Source organism: Macaca fascicularis, chromosome 7, assembly GCF_037993035.2.
Source record: "Macaca fascicularis isolate 582-1 chromosome 7, T2T-MFA8v1.1".
Lineage (NCBI taxonomy): Eukaryota > Metazoa > Chordata > Mammalia > Primates > Cercopithecidae > Macaca > Macaca fascicularis.
In genome coordinates this window covers 79,062,260-79,079,447 of record NC_088381.1, presented here as the reverse complement: position 1 = coordinate 79,079,447, position 17,188 = coordinate 79,062,260, and the positions used below count along the sequence as shown (strand labels likewise).

Below are 17,188 nucleotides of genomic sequence, written 5' to 3'. Positions count from 1 at the left end.
CAGATTGTTCTTCAAAACGCTGAGATGTCATAGAAGCATTCAGGTCACTGCTTCCACATAGCTTCTGTGAAGAAAAAGAAAAAAAAAATCTGCTTTATAAAAGCAAATTAATACCAACTCAGGAAGATACGCTCTATCAGGTCTTTCCCTTTGGAAATCTGATATTTGCATATGCAGCTTCAGTGAGGGCTGCCTTCCGGTTTGTGTGGCAAGGAGGAGACGTGGATTCAGAGGTGTCAATCCAGCTGTGTCCTCTGCCACCTAAGTCACTGGATAAGAGGAACTGCACGCACCTGCTGGGGCACTGGCATCCCTAGTTCACCCAGGTGTTTAGCATGCAAATAACTTTGTTCCCAGGGAAAGCAGTGGGGCAGCAGAGCCACTGTGCCAGATCCCTCCCAAGTGGGCTAGCCTGGCTCCCAGCCTCCGACGTGAAACGGGCAGCTCAGGATCCTGAGAACTGAGCATGTCTATTAGGAAGAAAACGTTTCAAAGTGTGATCTGTGAGACCCTCCTCAAGCCATGCCTTCATGGGGCTAGCAAACTGTTCAATCACCAAACCAAAACTGGGAAATGCAAATTCTGAACAGATGACCTCAGAATGAGAGGTGTCTATGTTTCCCAGTTATTTTTGTTTGTTTGCTTGTTTTAAGACAGAGTCTCACTCTGTCACCCAGGCTGGAGTACAATGGCATGATCTCAGCTCACTGCAACCTCCGCCTCCCAGGTTCATGCCATTCTCCTGCCTCAGCCTCCCGAGTAGCTGGGATTACAGGCACCCGTAACAACACCTGGATAATTTTTGTACTTTTAGTAGAGACAGGGTTTCACCATATTGGCCAGGCTGGTCTGACTCCTGATCTTGTGATCTGCCTGCCTCGCCTTCCCAAAGTGCTGGGATTACAGGCGTGAGCCACCGTGCCCAGCACCTATGTTTCCCAATTTTAAAATGCTTCTCATACCCCGGAAATGAGTCCACAGGGCGATGACACCTGCATCATGCAGTAGTTAGTATGGGGCACAGATTCCTCAGTTGTATCAGCTTTTATATGCACAAAGAAGATTTTATCTGTTTCTGGAACTTTAACAGAGTTTCTGGGCTAAATGTGAGGACAGCTGCCTGCAATGAGAGGCAGAGTGGAGGGGACATGAGCAAATGGCCTCCCAGCAATTTGAGGATGTTCCTGTTTGGCACATTAGCCAGGACTGACTGCGTCCATGAAAAACATGGGGATTTCCCCTCCAAAGATGACTGCATAACTTCACTGCTATGGGCCAATTAGGAGATGAGAGGCAGCCCTGGAGACACTGCTTAGGAAACCATGAGCCACTGGGGGTAGGGGCACTGATGATATTAGTCATTTCCATGCACAGTGACCACCAGGAACCACCTGGACATGACTCAGAGATCCAGCTTGATGGCAGGCTACCTTCCAAGACACACATTCGCTCTCTCCAAGTGGAGCCTCAAGAAGCCACAAAACATCCAGACGGCGGGGGCAAATCTTCAGCACCCACGAGAAATGGTGAGGAGCTGCAAACAAGGATGGGCTTTCTGGCCCACTGCCTCTGCATGCAGTGACATCGAGAAAGGCTGCAACCGGGCAGAAACGAGCCCTCAGCACAAGAAGGCATGGAGCCTCATGGGGCTAGGACAAACAGAGGCCCTGAGGTTCTTGTAATCTGTGGTTCTTACCCTTGCCTCTTTCCCCATCAGTCCCAGGTTTAATGTCCCTAGACTGTGAATACATTGTGTTCAGTTCAGGTTAATTCACACAGGATCAAGAGTGATTTCAGACCCAGGCTTTTTCTAGGACCCTGGCACTTCAGCCACTATATGCCTCTGACCCAGAAAGTACCACCAAGGCCTAGGCAGGAAAACAGCCCTAACTCTCAATGTGGCTTGATGATGGACAAGAAAAGAGGCCACAGGTCCTTTGCCAAAAAACCTCTCCTTTAGTTCTTGGTATCTCCTGCACGTGTTATGTATAAAAGGACCCCCAGGTGAGTTGGGCAGTACTCTCTGAAATCCACTTGATGACAATAATCAGAACCTTATTCAACTTACTGACTTTCCCAATATCAATAGATTTCTATATGTTTTATATCATATACTATCATTTCCCAGAAATGCAATCAAATGCAATCATTCTGCCTGATTTCTGGTACCAATAACCATGCCTTCACATGCAGAGCCAAGAGTAACTGGTGCTGATGCTCTGAAGCCTGAAAATCACATGCTATGGTCTCCAGTTCTATTAATTGAATCAATGCTCCACTTAACCAATCCCATTTTGAAGATAATTCCACAAAACTATTGGGATCTCCTGAAGTGGATAATAACACTTTTGATTAAAGTATTATGTCATTAGCCAAGGATAATGATGGTCTTGTATCTTCTACTTTCGAGTGGAGGAGTGAACAGAGGTACGATTAAACCATATCACCCCTCAGACTGGACCATATATATTCTCCCAAGTTGGCCTCACTGTACTGAATGACGATGTTAATTAAATGACAAAATTAATCCACCTAACCACCATCATTAACATGCTATCAAAAATGAAAACGGAGCTTTTATTCAAATATGTGATAAGTCTTCCACTTATAACAACAAGGAAATTCAATGTGAGGAATGACATTAATTCAACATTATGGCTGGTTTTACTCACAGAAAAGTCACAGAACTTAAAGTTATGGTTCCCACAGCCACCATAACTGTCACACACCATATATAAACACCAAGATAGGAAAGTGATTACCATAAAGAACAGCAAAATGTTCCATATGCACAGGAGGATGGAGTTACAGCCGCTGGGGGACACATAACTTTGGATATTCGCCCACACTCTTGCATAATGCCTATGGTATTACTCATTGAGTAGAAGTTGCTTTATTTTCACCTGTTTTGTAAACCTAGAAACTACATCAGTAACTTACTTTTTCATTAAGAAGAGCAAAATTAATATTTATTTCATCAGGAATACCCCAGAATACCACTATTATTAGATTTTTTAAAAATGTTCCCTAGGTTGGACATAGAGGCTCATGCCTGTAATCCCAGCACTTTGGGAGGCCAAGGTGGGTGGATCACCTGAGGTCAGGAGATCGAGACCAGCCTGGCCAACATGGCAAAACACCCCCCACCCCAATCTCTAATAAAAATACAAAAATTAGCCAGGTGTGGTGGTGTGCACCTGTAATCCCAGTTTCTCTGGAGGCTGAGGCAGGAGAGTCACCTGAACCCAGGAGGTGGAGGTTGCAGTAAGCCAAGATCATACCACTGTACTCCATGCTGGGCAAGAGAGTGAAACTCCATCTCAAGAAAAAAAAAAAAAGTTCCGTATAAATGTAACCAAGTACTGTGGGTTGTCTTTCTTTGTTTTGAGGTGTTTTGTTGTTTCTTTTTTTTTCTGAGACAAGGTCTCCCTCTGTCACCCAGGCTGGAGTACACTGCTGACATGTTCATAGCTCACTGCAGCCTCAACCTCCTGGGACTTTAAGCCATCCTCCTGCCTCAGCCTCCTGAGTAGCTGAGATTACAAGTGTACACCATCACACTTGGCTAAGTTTTGTTTTACTTTATAAATATTTTAGAATATAAAAATTTTAAAATAGGTATATTTTATAGTATTATATATTATGCTATAAAATATTTTATAAAATAATTTATTTTATAAATTTTATTACAAAATTTAATTTTATAGAGATGCCTTCCCACAGCCACCATAATTGTCACACACCAGCCCAGGCTGGTCTCTATCTCCTGGCCTTAAGTGATCTTCCCACCTTGGCCTCCCACAAAGCACTAGGATTACAGATATGAGCTACTGTGCTTGGCCTTTCTCAAAAAAAAATTTTACTCAAAAAAATTAACACACTGTAAAATTGACATTTTCCATGTGTACATTGCCATAGTTTTAAACACCTATATATATTTGTATAACTCCCACCACAATCAGAATATAGAAGAGTTCTACCACCCAAAAAATGCCTCTGTGCTATCCCACTTTGACCCCCATCTGTAGTCAAATCTTCCAACTCTAGACCCACGGCAAGTAATTGTATATTTTCATCATATAGTTTTATCTTTTCTAGAATATCATATCATTGGAATCATACAGTATTTAAATGTTTGAGACTGGAATCTTTTACCCAACTTAATGCATTTGAAATCCATAAAGGTTGTCATCTGCGTCATTCTTTTTTATTGCTGAGTAGTATTCCATTCTAGAGATGTACTATCTATTGATTGTTTACCTAATAAGCATCATTTCAACATTTCAAACAAATTTTGTACAAGTACATACTCAGGAAGAGAAATAATTTTAAATATTATCAAAGCTAATACATCTCAATATGACAAAACTGTCTAATTACATTCTACCATTCAGAAACACAGTCTTAACATCTTGGAATGAGCGCTATTACGAGATTAGTCTTCCCTTGCATAGCTCTCACTATTGCCTTTCAGATAAGTGTTTTTCATTAGTGTTTTTTAAATAAAAGCAAGTTTGCATTGATATTTCCCTTCTGCCTTGCTAAATTGAAATTTATGGGAAGGTAATACATACTTTGCATTCCCTTTAGATGTGGATTTTCCATCCATAAGGATGCAAATATATTAAAATTCAGCAGGATATGGGGAGATACTGGAATGGCAGATCAATTATTTTAAAAGAAAATCTCTAATCACCAAGGACTTTGATATTGAGGGCAAGACGCTGTTGTGAATAAACATTTTCCTTTCAATATACACTAAATGTGATCCTGTACAAATACCACCTCCCATGCGGCTGTCTGAAGGATCTTACTGCGAGGCACACACAGGAAGCCAAATTAAAAATTATGTAAGCAGTCACTGTTTGTTTAAATTTCAGAGGAAGAAAACATAAACCCACATCCAGAAAAGCTAAATAAGAGTACAAAGTTGGCTGAACAAATCAATAGAATTCTTTTTATAAACTGCCCCATTAAAGTATATAAATGTATACATACTGCATATTTAATCTGTAACCCATATCTTGTCTATTTACAATACATATATTTAAGAATACAGGAGTCACAAACACAAACACCTAGAGGAAAAAGGAAGTTACAAAATAAGCCAAAGGAATCAGACGGCTCCACTAACCATGAAGCAGCAACTGGACACAGTGATAGAATGAAAAGTGAGTTACATGGCAATGAGAGGTCAAAACTGGAAGGTGTTTTCAGAAGACAATCAAGCCTACCAAAAGGCCAAGTCTGTTCTTATTTTTTATACCACTTTTCAGGAGGTTATGGATCATGCAATCAAGGTGTATAAATTTAATTCTCTCTCATCTCCAAGACTGGTCTCTAAAAGTGATTACCCTGCAATATTGACTGTCTAATCTAATAGCAAAATTTGAATCGTGTATGTGTGTCCATATACCTTGCTCAAGTATATGATGGTATAAAACAGTCAGTAAATTACATCCCATGAGACAAACCAGCCCGCCGCTTGCTTTTACAAATAAAGTTTGACTGAAATACACCGCTGTCTACTTGTTCCTGTGTTGTCTATGGCTAATGTCATGTGACCTCACCTTGAGTAGTTGTGACAGAGACCTGTGGCCTACAAAGCTCTGGCCCTTTATAAAAACAAAAGTTTACCAAGCCCTGTTGAAATACTCTAAAACTTTGCATATTCAGCAATATTTGTCCACTGACCTGCTATAAGTTTTTTGCATGTTTATTAACAGGAGATACTTTAAAAAATGGTTGCTTGTACATTGCTGAGCACTTTCTAATGTAAAATTTATACTCATCGTAACTTCTTAAAACAAGTCCACAGGCTGTCATTAGTCTCCCCAATTGGCAAAGAGGAAAGCAGAGCCCGGTGGCTAAATGGCCATCACAGGAAAGCTGGAGAGTTAGGCCTTGGCGAGCACTCTGGATTAGGCTTCCTCTGAGTTACCTGGGTATGCTGCTCTTTTCACTGTACCACACCTGTGCCAACAGAATACAAAAACAGTACACCTCACCTGACCAGGAGGCAGCTGTACATGGTAGTGAACAAGGCTCTGGAATCCAAAAGATCAGTCCCAACTCTGCTACTTTTTATTATTATTATTATACTTTAAGTTCTAGGGCGCATGTGCACAACCTGCAGGTTTGTTACATATGTATACATGTGCCATGTTGGTGTGCTGCACCCATTAACTCGTCATTTACATTAGGTATATCTCTTAATGCTATTCCTCCCCACTCCCCCCACTCCACAAGAGGCCTCGCTGTGTCATGTTCCCCTTCCTGTGTCCAAGTGTTCTCATTGTTCAATTCCCACCTATGAGTGAGAACATAAGGGGTTTTGTTTTCTATTCTTGTGATAGTTTGCTGAGAATGATGGTTTCCAGCTGCATCCATGTCCCTGCAAAGGACATGAACTCATCCCTTTTATGGCTGCATAGTATTCCATGGTGTGTATGTGCCACATTTTCTTAATCCAGTCTATCATTGATGGACATTTGGGTTGGCTTCAAGTCTTTGCTATTGTGAATAGTGCCGCAATAAACATACGTGTGCATGTGTCTTTATAGCAGCATGATTTATAATCCTTTGGGTATATTCCCAGTAATGGGATGGCTGGGTCAAATGGTATTTCTAGTTCTAGATCCTTGAGGAACCGCCATACTGTCTTCCACAATGGCTGAACTAGTTTACAGTACCACAAACAGTGTAAAAGTGTTCCTATTTCTCCACATCCTCCCCAGTACCTGTTGTTTCCTGACTTTTTAATGATCGCCATTCTAACTGGTGTGAGATGGTATCTCATTGTGGTTTTGATTTGCATTTCTCTGATGGCTAGTGATGATGAGCATTTTTTCATGTGTCTGTTGGCTGCATAAATGTCTTATTTTGAGAAGTGTCTGTTCATATCCTTTGCCCACTTTTTGATGGGGTTTTTCTTGTAAATTTGTTTGAGTTATTTGTAGGTTCTGGATATTAGCCCTTTGTCAGATGAGTAGATTGCAAAAATTTTCTCCCATTCTATAGGTTGTCTGTTCACTCTGATGGTAGTTTCTTTTGCTGTGCAGAAGCTCTTTAGTTTATTTAGATCCCATTTGTCAATTCTGGCTTTTGTTGTCATTGCTTTTGGTGCTTTAGACATGAAGTCCTTGCCCATGCCTATGTCCTGATTGGTATTGCCTAGGTTTTCTGCAAGGCTGGTTCAACATATGCAAATCAATAAATGTAATCCAGCATATAAACAGAACCAAAGACAAAAACCACATGATTATCTCAATAGATGCAGAAAAGGCCTTTGACAAAATTCAACAGCCCTTCAAGATAAAAACTTTCAATAAATTTGGTATTGATGGAACATATCTCAAAATAATAAGAGCTATTTATGATAAACCCACAGCCAATATCATACTGAATGGGCAAAAACTGGAAGCATTCCCTTTGAAAACTTGCACAAGACAGGGATGCCCTCTCTCACCACTCCTATTTAACATAGTGTTGGAAGTTCTGGCCAGGGCAATCAGGCATGAGAAAGAAATAAAGGGTATTCAATTAGGAAAAGAGGAAGTCAAATTGTCCCTGTTTGCAGATGACATGATTGCATGTTTAGAAAACCCCATCGTCTCAGCCCAAAATCTCCTTAAGCTGATAAGCAACTTCAGCAAAGTCTCAGGATACACAATCAATGTGCAAAAATCACAAGCATTCTTACACACCAATAACAGACAAACAGCCAAATCATGAGTGAACTCCCATTCACAATTGCTTCAAAGAGAATAAAATACCTAGGAATCCAACTTACAAGGGATGTAAAGGACCTCTTCAAGGAGAACTACAAACCACTCCTCAGTGAAATAAAAGAAGGCACAAACAAATGCAAGAACATTCCATGCTCATGGATAGGAAGAATCAATATCGTGAAAATGGCCATACTGCCCAAGGTAATTTATAGATTCAATGCCATGCCCATTAAGCCACCAATGACTTTCTTCACAGAATTGGGAAAAAACTACTACTTTAAAGTTCATATGGAACCAAAAAAGAGCCTGCATTGCCAAGACAGTCCTAAGCCAAAAGAACAAAGCTGGAGGCATCATGCTACCTGACTTCAAACTATACTACAAGGCTACAGTAACCAAAACAGCATGGTACTGGTACCAAAACAGAGATATAGACCAATGGAACAGAACAGAGCCCTCAGATGTAATACCACACATCTACAACCATCTGATCTTTGACAAACCTGAGAAAAACAAGAAATGGGGAAAGAATTCTCTATTTAATAAATGGGTGCTGGGAAAACTGGCTAGCCATAAGTAGAAAGCTGAAACTGGATCCCTTCCTTACATCCTATACAAAAATAAATTCAAGATGGATTAGAGACTTAAATGTTAGATCTAAAACCATAAAAACCTCTGCTACTTTCTAGCTTTCTGTCCTTGAAAAATATACCTAAAATTCAAGACATGGGAACATCTCTCAATGAGTCAAAACAGATTCTTACAGGTTGTTAGAATAATTAAATCACTCAATGGGTATTCACTGAAAGCCTTTTCTCAGACAGACACTGTGCGAGGGCTCTTTGTATATAGAGGAAACCAAATAGATGTGGTCTGATAATATTTATACAGAAATTAGCAGAGTTCCTTACACATAAACCCTCAGTAAGTAGTATTAGATTGGTGTTGCTATTCTATTATTTATTATTATTAATTATATTAGTAATAGTCATAAAACAGCCTATGTGTTTGGGAAGAATGGATGAAAAGAATTTGATGAAGGTGGTCAGTAATCTGATTCCCTTTCTTAGCTCCCTCCAACATTCCCCACCGAAAGTGACTAGGACAAAGTCAGAGACTGGCTGACAAAGCCTCAGGATGGTGCCATTTTCCCTCTGCACACAGCCCAGCAGCCTGTGCGCCATTTCTCCATACCTTTTGTCCAAGGCAAAGCTTGGACTTACTGCCATACCCAGTGTCTACAGCAGGCACAGCAAGCACTGCCCGTGTTCTGCCGATTCCTTCTGCCCTATGAGCGATGCAGCATTGAGCCCATGGGGTTCCTGTGCATCCCACTCATTCAGTGCACTAAGCAGTTGCGATGGTCAGCTAGAGCTGCCTGGCAGGATACATGATGCCCTACATGATGTGGTTTCTGTTCACTTCTCTGCCATCTCCTCTCATTGGCCCCTCACTGCCTCTTCTCCAGCCTTACTGCTTCCTTGCTCTTCCTGAAACATCAGGGACACTCTTGCTATCCTGGGGCCTTTATGCTTGCTGTTTCTCTTTTTCCGGAAGGCTTTTCTCTAGCTATGCACGCAATCCACTTCCTCACCTCCTCCATATCTTTGAGTGAAGGTTATCTTCTCGGAAGAGGTCCTTCCTGACCACTCTGTACAAAATGATAACACCTCCCACCCCCAGCACCTACTCTGCTTTCTTTCTCTCCATGACACTTTATGTTCTGATTATATCTATAGCATGCCACCTTTCCTAGTGGAAACTCCATGAGGGAGGCAACTTTTTTCTATTTTGTTGACTACTGTCTCCCTAGCGTCTAGATCTGCATCAACACAAGCAGGCATTTAACAGGTGCAAAGGAAAGAAGGGAAGGAAGAAGAACAGGGAGACTGTGCCCATGATGGACCCTGGGTTGTGGCTGACACACCATCACATGTTGAGGTACGACTTTCAAGATCACAGAAAAATAGTAAAAATTACGTCATTGAAGTGTAGAGAAACTGACGTACTTGTTTAATTTTGCAACCTGGAGGTCCTTTCCTCTCCTCTGTGGTTTTTCATTCTGCTTCTCTGTGATCCCTAACCTGAAACTATGCAGCTGCCAAGCAATTTCTGGAAATATCTCACTGGGGAACTTCTCTAAATCACTCAACTCACCCACGTAAGCGCGCGCCAAAGCTAGTTATTCACAACTCCAACTGCCAAATGAAATGTCAGGGAAGGACATACCCCATTGTGGAATTACATGGATTATGGGAAGGGAGAATGATCCTTTCTTTCATAATTATTAGTTATTGACCATGACAATGAGCCCATTCAATCTTGATAATTATCCTTGTGTTTAAAAGGACACAGTGGACACAGAAAAATAAATGTCTTCCTTTTGTGATCAACTTTTTTTGATCTCCAGTTCTGAGTTCTCCCATTTGCAGAATTGTACTTCCAAACTCATGTTATACACATAGTTCTGTGCACAGTCCCAGGATTCGGACAGTCCTGGAGTTAGATCCTGTCTCTGACACTTACTAGCTGGATGACATTAAACAAGTCACTAAAATTCCCCAAACTTCTATGTCATTCTGAAAAATAAGCAATGTTAAAAATAATTATAAACACTAATGAATACAACCATAATCATGGCAGTGAGCACTTGTTAGGTGCTTGTGACTGCCAGGTACTAGGCTAAGGCCTTCATATTTTTTGAGCCCCATAGACAAACTTAACTAATCTGTATTATTCTCTGCCTATCTGAGTCTTACTCATTCTCAAAAGGAGTTCTCTTCAAGCCTTTCCTGACCACGCTGCTCAGAATAACCTCCCCCACTTATCTCAACTGGTTATCTAGCACTGAGTAGAGAGTGGTTGGTATTGCTGGTCATTTTTTCCAGTGTCTGTGTCTAATCCCAGTTTCCCCATCAGCACCTACAGCAAGAACCAGAATAGACCATATGCATTTTCTAAATACTTAGCTAATTTTACAACGCATGTTAAAAGCGTCTTGTAAAATAAGTACTAGGAGAATGCTGACTAGAGGAGGAACATGAGGAGGAAAAAACCAGATAAGAAAAAAAATAAAAAATAAGTTCCTCTTCCTCCGAGTTCCCTTAACTTTAGCTTCATCACATTTAGTCTGACACTTGGAAACTCCTTTCTTTAGGGCCCTAACCACCTAGGGACTCCATGTATCACCCTTCCCCAATGCAACTAAATTTGTCATGACTTTTCGAGCCTTTGGCAATGGTTGGAAAGTCAACTACAGTGATAATATGAATCAATATACATGCATACCATATAAACAAGGTTTGCAGAAAGGCTGAGAGAAGAAGAAAAATGACATTTCTACTCTTCAAGAGCTTATACTTTAACAAGAGAGACTGACTGCTAAACAACTGGGTGTGTATACACAAACACCTATATAACGGTATATATATATATATACACACACACACACACACACTCCCATACATATATATCCGCATGTGTGTGTATGTGTGTGGTGATATTGGTATGTGGCAGTAGTCTATGGTGCTCTCACCTCCTCTTTAGCCACAAGTCTTGGTGAAGAGCAATGAGATCGTCCTCTGAGGCTAAAAGAGTTAAAAGACCAGAGTTAGTCAGCTCAGGCGACTATAACAAAACACCACTGACTAGGTGGCTTAAACAATAGAAACCCACTTCCTGCCTTGCAGATGACTCCTTTCTCACTGTGTCCTCACATGGTAGAGAATGAGAGACCTCCAGTGTCTCTTTCTCTTGTATGAGGACACCAGTTCCATTGGATCAGGGCTCCACGCTTCTGACCTTACTTATCCTTAATCGCCTCCTAAAGGCCGTATCTTCAATAGTCATGTAAAGGTTAGGGATTCAACATAAGAACTTGGTCTGGGGGACACAACTCAATCTAAGCAATGACTCTTTATCCATCAGCATCCAGACATACAAAGTCACCTAAAGGAGACGATATGGGTGCCAGGCCACCATGATAAGATATCAGCCTTACTGAAGTGATAACATACAATTAATGAAATAGTGTATCAATCAGAAAAAGGGAGAGGTCATGCCAGCAAGCCTCAATAAAAGTTTGGACTTGTTCAGAAGGAAGGAGAGAGAGCCTATGCCACAGGACGTTAAAATCCAGGCTTCCTGGACTAAGTGGGCTCACAGAGAGAGATGGATAAAGGTGGCCCTAGCAGACAAAGTGTGAGTATGTCAAGTTCTAATTTGTGGCTCAGTACTTATTGTGAGATGGATGGTGTATGAAATGCCATTCAGCAGGGAGCCCATGCATTCTCCCTGCAGTGTGCCAATCCCTGCACCAATTTTCCCAATTCTCATGTGACTTCTCCTAAAGGCTGACTGTGGGGAGGAAATGCATTTCAAGTATTTCCAGGCCCTGAGATAATAATTTCTCCTAACTGGTTAATGAAGTAGGCATTAATTATGATTGGACTTTCTGTGTGATTTGACAAAAATGAAGAATGAGCTGTTTACATCGAAAGAACATTAGAGTATTTAGTTTTTTATTATTATTTGAGATGGCATCTTGCCCTATCACCCATGCTGGAATGCATGGGCACAATCACAGCCCACTGCAATCTCCGCCTCCCAGGTTCAAGCAATTGTCATGCCTCAGCCTCCTGAGTAGCTAGGACCACAGGCATGTGCCACCATGCCCAGCTAATTTGCATATTTTAGTAGAGACAGGATTTCACCAGGTTGGCAAGGCTGGTCTTGAACTTCTGACCTCAAGTGATCCACCCGCATTGGCCTCCCAAAGTGCTGGGATTACAGGCATGAGCCACCACATCCAGCCTAGTCTTTAAAGTATTTAATTCTCATGGCAAATTAGTTGTGATTATCATTTATAGCTCAGACTCATAACCATTTGGTTATCATGAGTCAGTCCTCTGAGCTAGATGACCACTGGACAGTGAGTACATGCATGCAGACTTTCTCAAGGACTTACTCAGTGACACCCTTGCCCAGGACCAGTTTGCCTTCCCCTCTCTACCTCCTCCTCCTGTTGTAATCCCTTCTCTCTACAGATTTCTCCACAAAACAGACTGAGGTTAGTGCTCAGAGTAAAAATGACATGCTATGAAAATGAAGGCAGGCTGATTATTGCATTCATCACACAGTTGGAAAAAGCACCACAGAGAAGGTTTCCACTAGGCCTTGAAGAATGGGAAGGATTTCAGTAGAACAGAATGAATATGAGGTAGACGATATGTTTGGCTCTGTGTCCCCACCCAAATCTTATCTTATAGCTCCCATAATTCCCACATGTTGTGAGAGGGACCCATGGGAGATGACTGAATCATGGGGCCGCTCTTTCCCATGCTGTTCTCATGATAGTGAATGGGTCTCATGAGATCTGATGGTTTTATGAGGGGAAGTGTGATAGTTAATACTGAGTATCAGCTTGATTAGATTGAAGGATATAGAGTATTGATCCTGGGTGTGTCCGTGAAGGTGTCGCTAAAGGAGATTAACATTTGACTCAGTGGGCTGGGAAAGGCAGACCTACCCTTAATCTGGGTGGGCACAATCTAATCACCTGCCAGTGTGGCTAGAATATAAGCAAGCAGAAAAATGTGAAAACAGAGACTGGCCTAGCCACCCAGCCTACACCTTTCCCCCATGCTGGATGCTTCCTGCCCTCGAACATCCGACTCCAAATTCTTCAGTTCTGGAACCTGGTCCGCTTGCTCCTCAGCCTGTAGATGGCCTATTGTGGGACCTTGTGATCATGTGAGATAATATTTAATAAACTCATATATATATATATAGAATATATATATGTATATTCCATTAGTTCTGTCCCTCTAGAGAACCGTAATACAGGGAGTTTTCTTGCACGAGCTCTCTCCCTTTGCCTGCTGCCATCCATGTAAGACATGACTTACTCCTCCTTGCCTTCTGCCATGATTGTGAGGCCTCCCCAGCCACGTGGAACTGTAAGTCGTCCAGATTAAACCTCTTTTGTAATTTGCCCAGTCTCACTATGTCTTTATCAGCAGCATGAAAATGGACTAATACGGTAGGTAAGAGAGGAGGAAACATGTGAGTTGACAAATTATGACCCCACAGAACATGAAAAGCAGGGAAAGTAAGAGTCTCCCATTATTCACAGGTGTTTGGCTTGAACAACTAGGTGAATAATGGTGATATTGCCAAGAAATCAATTCTGTCAAGACAAGTTGAAAGCAGGTTCCTATGAGACATCCAGTAGGGTGTGGATCCAGAGCTCAAGTCTGGCTAAATCCTCTTCCAGCAATGTATCCTTTCTTCTAAGCGTACATTCTCACCTTTTGGTTTCACAGCTGGATTTGGCACTTGCAATATTTTAGGCTCTGCCTGTCCTGTTTCTCACATTCCTTCTTTCTTGCCCCTCATCCTTACTTTCCTCTTTTGCCCCATCATTCCATTTCCCCCATAACAGTAGACGAACACTTCACTTTCTTTGCTGATGCTGGTGAGCCTGGAGGTGACTGTAGAATTCAGACATTGCTGATATTTGAGGTCCTGTCCCACTGTCACAGGCTTAACCTGGCACCAGAGCAGCGTTGGTACACAACAGAGGAGGCAAAGTCCTAGGGGTCCCTCAGGCCACAGATGCTCACTCCTTGCTTGACCCCACTGGAAAGCTAAAAGCAAAGTAAGTTAAACTGAGAACACTGGACAAAAATCTGATTATCCTTGCTCTACACCAGGCTTGCCACATGCCAGCTCCTTCCTTCTTCTTCATTTCTTCCCCATTCCACAAAAGGTATAGAAAGTCACTGGCTATTAACTAGGAAGAAACAGATAAGCCAGATCTATAATACAGAAGAACCAATTCCCAAACTCTCAGGTGACATGAATTCTGCAGGAATTCCCTCTTCGTTAAAAAGAAAAAAAAAAAAAAAACCAGAAATGATAAATTCAGAGTTAAAATCAACATCAAATTTCAACTAAAAAGTTTACACCTGCCTGAACCTCTAATTTCAATTATCATATATAATGAAGTTGAGTTTTTCAAAAACCACAAATGTTGATTTTAATTAAATCATAAACCAAAGAAAACTCACAGGAAAAACAGGAACAAATACCCAAGTAACCTGAATGCACACGTTGCTATCATTGTTTTTGTATTAAACAAATAACAGCTGAGCACACGCTATGTGCTATGTGCAAGGCATGAAGCTAGACTCTTAGAAGACAAAGACAAATGTGTCTCCCCAGCCACGCCAATCCTCCAGATTAACACAGCCTAGTGGAGAAGGTAAGTAAGGGAGCCCCTCTTCTGTACCATGTGATAAACTGGCAGTGGGACAGGCCCTTAAATATCGGACTCCAAGTTCTTCACTTTTGGAACTCAGACTGGGTAGTGGGACAGGCCCAGCTCAAACAGGCAGGACTGAGGGGAGGAGCCACTGAGGAGGGGGTGGCTAGGCAGACCTAGACTGCAAGGGATCCTAGGGGTCTGATCAGCAGCACTCCTGTCCCTCTGTCCTCTGCAAGCATGTCACACCCAGCAAATCTATGGCACTTAAGTAGTGAGAACCTCAACCCTGAACGGTAGAATCAGTCTTGGTCTTTGTTTTGTACTTTCTAGGTCAGAAAAAGAGGAGCAAAAGATTCATTTTTGAGAACAAAGGTTAAAAAAATGGTCGCATTAAAAGGGAAAATCAAATGACCAGAATAACCTATTCTTGAAGGAATCTGCCTATTCTAAGCTTTCTGGATTTAGCCTGCAGAAGATAAAACAGCCAACCCATCAACCCCTCATCTACTATCATGGACCAGCCCACCCTTCCAGACACACATCACACCACAAAGCTCCCAGAGCCTCCAATCCAGGTAGAGCAAAACACTCATCACCCCAACAGCACCCATCCACACTTCAGGCCTGTGATCACCAGCTTTCATCACCTGGCAAGCACACTATCCTCTGTGCCAACTTGGACACTGCTCCACAGATAACATGCTTTCATTTTCCACACACTGATCCCCTCCTTCCAATGAGCTGCCAGGAGACCAGGCTGAAACATTTTGCAGGTACAGCTCTGATATCCAGTTGGCTCTTATGCTCTGCTTTGTAGTGTATGATCTCCCAGAAAATCATAGTTGGAGGGTAGAGTCACTTTCTTACCCACCTCTATTTCCAATAGCAACTTTCACACTGCCTGGCCTAGAGTAGCAATCAAATATTTCTGTTTGGTCAACAAAGACAATAAAAGTTATTATTAAATTATTTTTATTATTTTTATTTTTTATTATTTTTTTGAGACAGAATCTCACTCTGTCACCCAGGCTGGAGTACAGTGGTGCGATCTTGGCTCACTGCAAGCTCCGCCTCCCGGGTTCGTGCCATTCTCCCGCCTCAGACTCCCGAGTAGCTGGGACTACAGGCACCCGCCACCACGCCCGGCTAATTTTTTTGTATTTTTAGTAGAGACGGGGTTTCACCATGTTAGCCAGGATGGTCTCAATCTCCTGACCTCATGATCCGCCCGCCTTGGCCTCCCAAAGTGCTGAGATTACAGGCATGAGCCACCGTGCCCAGCCATGACAATAAAAGTTCTAAATCGTTTAACAGCAGTTGCTTCAAAAAAATTCCTTCTGAGTATGAAAATGTTAGCATATCAAAGCCAAGAAGCCCACTTGTATTTTCTGGTCAGGAAAACATAGATGAAGATTAACTTTATTATATAATTCAACATGTTACCTTCTGTATACTGACCTGATTTAATGATCTACTTCATTTGCATATTGTTTAGTAGAAACATGTATTTCAAATTTATAAATAACTATAAAGTCAAAAAAAGTTTACCAAATGGATTTTATAAAATGTAATGCCAAATAAAAAAACAGTTAAAGTCATTTATGAGTAGTGGTGTCTTAATACAGTAATGCTTGCTAACACATAAGGCCATGATAGCCTCCAAACATCCATGGTCCCTTCTCCAGTGAAACCCCAATATATGGAATAAGCAATTAGTTTTGTTTCTAAAAGTGAAACTAAAAATCCAAGTTGAACAACCAGTTTCCTATGCAATTGTAACACTTACCTGGAACACAGAAAAAGTAACCCCTTACTTCAACATGGAAACCTACTTCAGTGTCAGTAATGACAGACTTTTTAAAAAAAATTAATTACATCAGTCACTTAAATCATGAGTTGGTAATCTGGGGATTTAATTTAAATTATACTCACCTTTGAAATAGAATATTTGTGTCACTATATTTGGTTAATTGTATTGAAATACTAAAGTTTTGTTAACTTTTTTTAAAAGAATGCATATGAAGTCCTTCACAGGTAAGTGCACACACACGTGTAAAACAGAAGGAAATTCAAATCCTTAGGCAGTCAAATGGGGACGTACATTCATACACTTCTTAGGAGTAATCATATGCACGGTTTGTCTACAGGTATGACTGGGCAACAGTGTAGTGAGAGAGACAAACATACACTT

The 17,188-nt window shown here is 41.4% G+C and overlaps 1 protein-coding gene across 2 annotated transcripts in view; it reads right to left on the bottom strand.

Moving 5' to 3' along the window:
- The window catches only part of MCTP2 (multiple C2 and transmembrane domain containing 2), a 258,463-nt gene that overhangs the window by 173,977 nt on the left and 67,298 nt on the right, over window positions 1-17,188 (bottom strand). For both annotated transcript variants that reach the window (XM_005560564.5, XM_073998498.1), the window contains exon 3: window positions 2-64. In XM_005560564.5, the coding sequence (XP_005560621.3) occupies window positions 2-64 (63 nt within the window). The remainder of the gene's footprint in view (window position 1; window positions 65-17,188) is intronic.